Source organism: Pleurodeles waltl, chromosome 1_2, assembly GCF_031143425.1.
Source record: "Pleurodeles waltl isolate 20211129_DDA chromosome 1_2, aPleWal1.hap1.20221129, whole genome shotgun sequence".
In the NCBI taxonomy this organism is placed as follows: Eukaryota; Metazoa; Chordata; class Amphibia; order Caudata; family Salamandridae; genus Pleurodeles; species Pleurodeles waltl.
The window spans coordinates 449,590,139-449,600,430 of record NC_090437.1 but is presented as its reverse complement, the minus strand read 5'-3'; the positions used below and the strand labels follow the sequence as shown (position 1 = coordinate 449,600,430).

The 10,292-nt window shown below is 43.5% G+C and overlaps 1 protein-coding gene across 2 annotated transcripts in view; it reads right to left on the bottom strand.

Annotated features, from left to right (window-relative positions):
* Positions 1-3,031: 3,031 nt before the first annotated feature.
* Positions 3,032-10,292, bottom strand: part of LOC138300865 (RNA exonuclease 1 homolog) — a 1,124,016-nt gene continuing 1,116,755 nt past the window's right edge. Inside the window, exon 16 of one of the 2 annotated variants that reach the window (XM_069240707.1) lies at positions 3,032-4,550. In XM_069240707.1, coding sequence (XP_069096808.1) covers positions 4,459-4,550 — 92 coding nt within the window. In that variant the 3' untranslated portion in view covers positions 3,032-4,458. The remainder of the gene's footprint in view (positions 4,551-10,292) is intronic. The other variant, XM_069240715.1, reaches the window with a different exon arrangement.

Below are 10,292 nucleotides of genomic sequence, written 5' to 3'. Positions count from 1 at the left end.
AAGAATGATCATCACCATCATAGTTAACAGCATGAGATTGGGAGATGTGATAGTAAGCATAGGAGTACAAATGAGTTATTTGCAACCTCGGGCAGTGAAAACTGAGTCTTAGAGCCCAGTAAAACTATCTGTTCTGCTTCTGGCATCAAGATCAAGGGTTGAAATGCTGGAAGTTAGCCAGGACTGAAGTCAACAGAGCCAGGGTCGGAGATATGGTCAGCCTTAACGTGAGGTACAATGACAGTTGGCGTCCATGCCTTTGACCTCAACATGGTATATCATTGACTTCCTCTCCTAAGTTCTGCTACAGCAAGTTTGGCTTTGTGGTTGGCGTTCTTATTCATCTTTGTGCAGCATTCATATGGTGCAGAATTGTACCCGGAGCCAAGTCATTTTGACAGGACATGCCCCTTGCACACCAGATAAATTGAGAGAAAAAAAATCTGTCAGGAAGCCACAGAGCCCCGAATATAAGTCGGAAGGTGCAGAAAGAAAATAACTGACACCAGCATGTCTGGGTGCTGCAGATATATTGGCCCCAATGTCACATCTAGGGTGCGACAGGTCTGACGTGGAGCCACATGACACCCACTACCATCCCGTGAGGGAACCGTTAACAAAATTCTTTGGATTCCGTCTGGTATCTGAAGGAGTTCAGAAGGTGAGTATTCTGAAGTTAGCAGTCTCTAGCACAACTACTTCAATGTATTCTGAAGTGCCCCCACGCTTGAATATGTACATCTCTTACACCATTTAGTTGCTTTTTGTTTATCACACAGATGTGGCCTGATCCAAGATGGTCATCCTGTATCATACACAAAAAAGCAAGTAGGAGGCTGTGTTAAGGGCAGCCTCCTACTACTCTTGATAAAAATAAATATAGTGCATATAAAGAAAGAATTGAAAGTGACAAAGTGTGATGGTTGAATGTACTTTTTGGAGGTAAAAGTCCTTCTTACATTGCAATTCAAGTAATCCATGGGTGGAATGACACCCAAAACTGCCAACAGCTTAACTGTAAGATAACTACTCTGTTGGTCGTATTTGAGATATGATTGATATTGTGTCCAGTAAACAGCTAAACAAGACTGATCCCAATAACCCAACTGTTGAAGTGGGCAGACACAAAGTCCAGTCTGGACAAGTATATTGTAAGCAATAGGTCACAGACAGCAGCGCTGCTAATCCAGACTTACAACAGGCAGGAAACCATAGATACCATCACATTACCAAAAAGGATCTTCTGATTCAATAAACGTGTACTGAAAAAAATAAAATACAAACCAGCTCACAGTGGAGATGGCGTAATGCAGAGTAGACATGGCAGCTGTCTGCGGGAGAAAGAAACGGAAAAAGAAATGCAATATTCAAGACCTTCAGGAAAAAAGAAACCCATCTTGGAGACAGTTGTAATGTAGTGAATCAAGGACAGACCAACAGACAAAATCAATCAACCCCACACTAGGATTATATAACCAGACAAACACTCATAGGACTCTCAAAAACAAACACTTATTATTGGCCCACAAGGGATAATACACAACAAACTGCTAGGTAACATCTCCTTGGCAGGAGCGGCTCGCATGGCTGGGGCTGAGCTGGGGATGCGCGTGCATTGGAGGGAGTAGGGCTTGGAAGTTCAGGATGAACTGTTCCTTTTGAACTAGCCAGATATTGATTGGCAGTGAGCTGGTCGATGTATGTAGTAGCAGAGATGTGTTTAAAAAGATGGAAAGCAGTGCACTCATAGTAACCACTGGAGGTTGAGACCAAATCTAGCATTTCCATACATTAGGTTTGTGTAGTCTAAATTGGCCTAAGGTTGAATGCTTGACAAATGACATGAATGCAACCACTTAATCACTGGGGCAGGTTCAGTGCCAGTATGAAACCACTAGAGCAATGATCAGAGGCTTGGCTAATAACTTTCAGGGCAAAAATGTACAAGACAGAAGATAAGCACTTGTAATCTGTGTTCATTTAAAGAGAATATAGTTCATTTTATGACTTGGAGAAATGATTGTCTGATTACATCTTTTTGCCTCTACCTTGTGTGTTGGTTAAAAAGTGTCTGGACCAAACAGTGTGAGAGAAGCTGGGATGATCTGTACATGCAGGTTAGTCTTTCAAAGGCCTGGTGATTCTGATGGACTAAGAATAGACGAGAAAATCCTCTGGATGTACTCTAAGAGAAACACATTGTAGTCTTTAACTAGTTCGAGGGCAACTGTAAGCTTTTCATCTTCATTGTTCAGGCAGGTTTTAAATGTGTTCTGTTCCATTGAGAACTAGCCATTCTTGCTGTCTGGAAAATGATTAAAATCCAAAAGAAGACCATCAAAGGCTCGATACATGACTTTAGTTCACAGAAATTTAGTTAGGCTAAAATTTAAATAAAACTCACATCTGAGAGTGTTTGGGATTGGTAGAGGAATTAGAAAAGCATTAAAGGTTAATACTAAGATCATATAGTCTTGCTTTTCCTTTTATCATTATCTACGGAAATATCTTCATAGGAGCTTCTATGTCCAGGGATCATGCTACATTTAGGTTCTTCAGCATCACACAAATTGAAAACACTTGGTTGAAGCAGTGGACTTTCTCAAACGTAAAAATCTCCATATACCCGCTAGGATTCAGACCACAATTTTCAGGTTGTGCATGACAGCAGTGGGTCAGTATTCTCAATGCACAGCAAATGCATAGGTCTGAAAAAAAACTTTTAAAACATATGATGAAACGTTTAAAACCATAGAGGAGTTAACTTGCGTGCGCTTATGCACCAAAATATATAAAAAGCTCTTCTGTATATGAAATGTGATATCCAATGTATGAAGTGTCTCCCCAGTGGAAGAAGAAAAATGCACCCAACAGTTGTTCATATCTCTATGAAACTTATTTATACATTAACTTCATTGCCTGATCTAGCTTAAGGCTGTAACAAAAGCAATGTGATAAGAAAATGTCTAATATGTATTATAAAAGGAAGACCCAAAGGTAAGTAACGCTGGTCGCATAAAAACAGCCGTACTAAGGGCATATAGATATTTATTACATTTTAAGTCATGATCAGCAACAAAAGCAGAAGAATGCTTCAAACAACTGCTAACATATCAGCTTCTGAAGCACAAAACTGACTTCAAAAGCAATCTGCAAATCCAGTCACTAGTTTGCTGCTTTTCTTAAACAAGTGAACAGTGCTACACAAATTTAGTTTTGTTATTGTGTTCAAACAAAACTAAATGGATCTTAAACACTAATACTATCTCAATGTTTCAATATTTAAACTAGAAATAGCTATAAGGAAAAGGACCAGTAAAATGACAAATCAGCTGCTCTTCTGAAATAGTACCCTCTAACAAACATGTTGGACTTAAGGAAACTTGGGCAAAATTTTCTACATAAGCATCAAAATAAACATTATTTCCTGTAATGATGCCATTGTTCATGTCAAGACGAAGTACGTCAATTTGAAATGTAGGGGTGTATTATTTTGATTAAGCACGCTGTTGTTGGATAAGAAAAAAAGAGATAGGTTTTAGCCTTTACATATTTTCCCCATCTTCTCCCACTGATGTAAACTCTCACTTAAGTGATGGCACTTCACCAAGTTCACTACTGGGATGCTTTCATAACAGGGATTTAAGATCACCGTGTGTTTGGGGAAGTGGCCGGGGGGCATGGGAGAAATGCAAGCCTCCTGGAAAACCCACCATTGTTTATGAAAAACACCAACGCTTCATGAACTACACCACCACAATAAGGAAAATAACTTGTCAACATGTATGGCAAAGCTGAAAATAAAACAAATTAAGTGAACAAAAGGTGCAAAAAACCTTAAACGTGTATAGACTGAAAGTGCACAATTAGAAGTACTTCACTGAGAAAAATAAATAAACACAAAGGTTCAGACAGAAGAGTAGGACAAACATTTGCATGCAATTCAACTACAGACATCCTAATGCAAACCCCAATGTTTTCTTGAAATTCCATGAACAAAACAGACCTAAGGCAAATTGTTCATAAGAAATCATATGTTGCTGAGGAACACTGGAATACTGATTTCAGCTAATTAAATACTTGGATTCAGACTGTCGCAACATATTACAAACCAACACAAAGAAAACCCCTAAAACAACTTAAGAGATGGATCTATTTTGGAGTCTGCAACAGTGTTTCGATTTCTTTCCCGCCCAGAACAATCTGAAAAACATAATTCTGACTATGTACTATATGCAGACCTTAAAGAATGAACATTAATAGCCAACTCGCTTAACAGATGTTCACACAAAAATATTTAAAGTGACTATTTGAATTTTTACAAGAAGTTCCAGTATTCATTTACAATTCTAACATTTTCAAAAATCTATTCCCTTTCAAGTTTACATTTACTGGCTGCCTTTACTAAGTGCACAATTTAATTTTACAACCACACAGCTGTATTCATCCATCTGCAAGTCAGCATCGTTTTCCTTTTGTGTCCTCTTTCACTTTCCAAATCAGCAATTCCATACAAGCAGATGCATCTTCACGGCTATCATGACCACCAACTGCAGATTATACAAAAGTAGACATTACTACAAATTATTCACTTTATATCAACATGTTACTCTTGTCACACTGTACAACCATGTCACAATACAAATACATTATTTTAAAAGCAAGAAGCTGGTGTACTGTAACTCATCGAGATTGTTGCAAAGGCCAACAGCTGAAACAAAATACTTGCTGATGCATACTTGGATAGTCATCTTCAAAAGGGGACAAACAAGTGAAGTAAGGTTCAAATGTATTTACTTCATGGACCTTTACGTTAACAAATACAAAACACTGGTTAATATACAAGCATTGGCAAAGCCAATAGGTCTCGCCTATACAATAGCTATTGGTTTTGGCAATGTGTGTTTGACATGCTGTAGACCAGTGCGGCTGTTGATCAGGATGGCTAAACGTCAGTAGTGTGGAGTGTCAGAGTGGAGTACGGGAGCAGTGTTCAGAGTGGAGCAAAGAGGAGTAGAGTTCAGTGGCACAGAGTGCTGTGGAGTGGGGTGTAATAGGGTGGAGTGGGCTGGAGTGGAATGAGGTAGTGGGGTTGACTGGTTTGGACTAGACTGGGGTGGACTGAGTGGAGTGGATAGGATTGGACTGGGGTGAGGTGGACTGGACTGGGGTGAGGTGGATTGGATTGGGGTGGGTGGTTTGGAGCTGGTTGGAGCTGCTTGATATGGCACACAGAACCTCACCTCTCTTCCCATACTTGGAATGAGGTTTGGGGACCAAGACCACTGTGCTAGCCCCGGGACTGTGAGAGGGTTCAATAACCCCTAAATCCAGCATCTTGTGGACTTCCACTTTGATGCTCTCTTTGACTTGGTCAGACTGTCTATAGATTTTGGTTTTGACAGGTAAACTGTCTCCTGTGTCCACATCATGGGTGGGACTGTCCAGGGGTCAAAAGAGAAGAGCCCAGCAAACTGTGGTAGAACTTGCCTCCAGTCAACTTGCCGTTGGGCAGGGAGGGTGTCTGAATAGACAACTCCATCAACTGACCCATCTTTAGTCATGTGCGAGTTGGTCAGGGAGAAGTTCACTTTACTTTCTGCTCTCATCAGCAACCATCAGCATGGTTAGATCTGCCCTGTCACAGTAGAGTTTTAGGTGGTTTACATGGATCACCCTCTTGGGTGTCCTGCTGGTGCCCAGACCTACCAAGCAGGTGACCTCACTCTTCTTTTCTAGGCTAGGTTAAGGGCCACTCCATCTGTCCTCGAGTGCCATAGGAGCCACAGGCTCCAGAACCAATACTTTCTGCCCCAGTTTAAATTCACTGCACCCTTTTGGTCATACCACAACTTCTGAAGCTGTTGGCTGGCCTCAAGGTTTTTGAATGCCTTTTCTATGTACGTGGCCATCCTTAAGTGGCGGCCAAGCACATAGTCTACCACATCCTGTTTAGGCTTATGGAGAGGTCTCTCCCAGCCTTATTTTACAAGTGCAAGTGGTCCCCTAACAGGGTGGCCAAACAGAAGTTCAAAGGGGGAAAACCCTAGTCCCTTCTAAGGCACCTCTATGTAGGTGAAAAGCAACCATGGCAGGAAGGCATCCCATCTCCTTTTGAGTTTTCCAGGGAACCCCATGATCATGCCCTTCAATGTCTTGTTGAATCTCTCAACAAGTCCACTGGTTTGTGGATGGTATGGTGTGGTGAATTTAGTCACCCCACACTCATTCCACATGTGTTTTAAGTAAGCTGACATGAAGTTTGTACCTCTGTCAGAAACCACTTCCTTAGGAAACCCTAATCTGGTAAATGTACCAATCAGGGCTTTAGCTACTACAGGAGCTGCATCAGACCTAAGGGGAACTGCTTCAGGATATCTGGTAGCATGACCCACTACTACCAGTACGTATTGATGTCCTGAGGCTGTGGGTGGTTCAAGTGGACCCACAATGTCCACACCAACCATTTCAAAGGGACCCCCACACAGGAGGTGGAATTAGTGGGGCATTTGGGTGGCCACCTGCCTTACGACTGGCTTGGCAGGTGACACAGTAGTCACAAACTCCTTCACCTTCTTAGACATATTGGGCTAGTAGAAATGGCTTACAAGCCTATTCCATGTTTTTGTCTGTCCCATATGCCCAGCTAGAGGATGTCATCTGTCAAAGTGAGGATAAACTCCCTAAACTACTGAGGCACTACCACTCTCCTGGTTGCACCAGGTTTGAGGTTTCTGGCCTCGGTGTATAGGAGCCCATCTTCCCCATAGACCCTGTAGGAGCCACTGACATCTCCCTTTTCCTGTGCAGCTGCTTGCTGCCTCAGGCCTTGAAGAGTGGGACAGGTCCTCTGTCCCTGGCACAGATGTTCCCTTGATGGTCCCCCTGGGCCCCAGAGCTCTCCCTGATAAGGATCCAGCTCCATGGACTCAGTTCCCTCAGAGAATAAGACTTATCCTAAGAAGAGGAGGCCCATTTCTGTTCAGAAGCTGGTCTCCCAGTCTCCTTGCCCTTTCTGTTGGTAGGTTGGGCCATTATTCCAGGCTCAAACACTTCTTTTTTCACCTTGAGCTCCACTTTGTGCTCTAGATTTTACATACACCAGTTCAGGGATTTTCAGCATGGCTGCATGGATTCTGAGTTCTACGTAAGTCCAAGCTAAGGACTTCAGATCATTGCCTAGCAGACACTCCACTGGAATTGCAGAAGAGACCACCACCTGTTTCAGGTCAGTAACCCCTCCCCATTCTAAGGTCACCATCGCCATGGGACGACCTCAGTTACATTATCAGCACTGGTGACTGGATAAGTTTGTCCAGCCAGATACTGTCCTGGGGAAACCAGTTTTTCTGTCACCTTGGTGACACTGGCACCTGTATCTCTCAGGGATTCTACTTTTGTCCCATTAACTAAGGGATGCTGTCTGTATTTGTTCATATTAGGGGGCAGACAGTAAGAGTGGCAACATCTACCCCACCCTCAGAGACTAAAGTAGCTTCAGTGTGAACCCTGATTTGCTCTGGGCACACTGTTGATCTCACATGGAGACTGGCTATACCAGTAATAAATGGAGCAGTGCTAGGGGGATTCTTTTTGGGACAGGCCAAGTCTCAGTTTGGTGTCCATGCGGTTTACAGTTGAAACACCACAACGTTTTGGATCAAAGTTTTTACCCTTGTACTCGTATGCAGAGGCTTGGGCCCACCGTCCTGAGCAGGTTTTTGGGGCCCTTGAGAAGACTCTACTTTTGTCCTTAGGTGTCTCACCACCCTTCCCATGGGGAGGCTTTGCAACCCCTTTCTTTTGGTCAACCTAGACTTGACCCAATGGTCTTCCTTCTTTCCCAATTCTTGGGGAGAAATTGGACATACGTCTAATAGATGTTGATGCAACTTGTCATTAAATCAGTTACTTAAAAGATGTTCTTTCATAAATAAATTATAAAGCCCATCATAGTCATGCACTCCACTGCCAGTTATCCAACCATCTAGTGTTTTCACTGAGTAGTCTACAAAAATCAACCCAGGACTGGCTTGGTTTTGTGAGCCCCCCGTAACCTAATTCTATACTCCTCAGTGGTGAATCCAAAGCCTTCAATCTGGGAAGCTTTCATGTGGTCATAGGATTCAGCATCTACAACAGTGAGTGTGAGGAGCCTATCCCTACACTTACCAGTGAGCAGTTCCCAAAAGAGAGCTCCCCAATGAGACTTTTTCAATTTTCTGGACTCCACAAGCCCTCTCAAAAGCTGTGAAGCTCTTGGTGACGTCATCACATCCCTCATATTTGGAGACAATCCCTTTGGGGATTTTAAGGACATCAGAGTGCTCTCTGGCCCTATTTAAATTGCTGCCATTATTAATGGGTGATAAGCCCATTTCTGCTCTCTCCCTCTCTAGATGCTAGGAGCTGTTGCACCAAAGCTAATCTCTTGTCCATCCTTGCTAAAAGGAGGTCCTCTTCATTGAAGCTACCCTCAATGATCCTAGAGGAACTGGACTCCCCTGTGGAAGACCCAGATCCTGTAAACACTATCCCTGGAGATAGGGCCCTTTTCTCCTTAGTTGGGTGAGGAGGGGGAGTTCCTCCTCCTCATTCCTAACATCTTCCCTATCTGAGGGGAGGTCTTCCTCCTCACCAGGGTGTTCCCTTGTGTATTCTGACAAGAGCTCCTGGAGCTTCACCTTGGTAGGGTTATAACCTGTTTTAATGTTTTCAGTCTGCAGAGGGACCTTAACCCTCCCATTCCAAGATGGAGGTAAGGGGTGAGGTTGAGTTCCACAACCATGTCCTTTGAGTTGCTCATTTTGTTGCTAAAGTTGGGGATTACTTTTAGGAACTAAAAAAAAAAAATCAACTACTTACCACTAACTAGAATAACTTAAATCTGAAAAAGAAATGCTAAAGGGGGCTTAACTAAGGCCCTAGAAGGATGTGTCAAATTTACAAATCAGTTACTAAAGGCAATTTTGAAATTTAGTCATGTGATCAGGTATAGGCTGAGTTGTCCAGCAAATGCAAGGTCGTAGATCCCAACGCTGCCACCAATGTAGGAAGCTGGCTCTGTATGTACTATATCAAAATGAGATATAGTGTTCACAGAGTCCAGGGGTTCCCCAGAAGCTTAACAGAGCCAAAAGTAGATAATACTAATGCTCTTTTGTGGTAGTGTGGTCAAACAGTTTGGCTTATCACAGGGTAGTGCAAAGCATTTGTTGCACACATAGCCATTGAGTGTGTGCTTCATTTATTGCCTAATTCCAGGCCAATGGTTTTTATATAGCAAAAATATATTTTGTTACATTATTTCTAGAACCACAAGATTCTGTTTGCAGGTAAGTACATTTGCAAGTAAGTAGCAAGCATATGTATCAACACTACTTTGTTTCAATTTGGCAAGTTAAACGGTTTTCAAATGAATAGCAATAATCTGCTTTAAAAGTTGATAGTGCAATTTTCAGTCAGTTCTGGGCGCGTAGGGGGAGTTAGTACAGTTTTGAGGTAAGTACAAGACTTCCAGTTCCAGCCAGGTGCAGAGGTCAAAGTTGAGGCAAGATTTAAATTGGGATCCTAAGGAGACTGGGGGCACTCTGAATTGGATTCTGCCAGCACGTAAGTACAGTGTCTTCAGAGGGCAGACCTGGGGGGTTTAGGTGAGCACGGGGAGGGGCGCAGGTCAGCACCAAAAACACACCCTCAAGCAGCACAGGGGTGACCGGGTGCAGGGTACAAACTCAACGTCTGGCTCCCAATGCTTTTGAATTAGGGGGGAGCCCGGGGGTCACAAGTAGGCTGCAGGCTGGGTCCAGGAGTTCAGTTTAGGGAAACCCCAGGCTGGATGGAAAGCAGGGCTGGCTGCTGCAAGGTAGGTCAGGTTCCCCAAGCCCAGGTGGCTGCAGATGCAGAGTACCTTTTGGCATCGGGTATCTTCGTCCGGATGCTTCATAGGCAGGAGGGTCTTCTGGATTTAATCTGCAAGTGTCATTGTGTTGGTCAGGAGGGATCCATTCAGGGTCGACACTAGGTCGTAATCACCAGAGGACCTGTTCTAGACCGGTAGGTCACCTGGACACAGCCGTGGGCGTCAGGTGCAGAGTGGGTAGAGCTCGAGGATACGGGGCAGTTCTGGAGTCCTTTGTTGGAGTTTCTTTGTGAAAGGGGCCGTTGTCCTCAGGAGATATTGGTCCTCTGGGGGGCAGGCAGTCGTCTTGGGGTTTTGAAGAGGTCACTGGCCCAACAGGATGTGTTGCCTTTTTTGGAGCAGGGGCTTCAGAAGCTGCCGACAGGCCGGG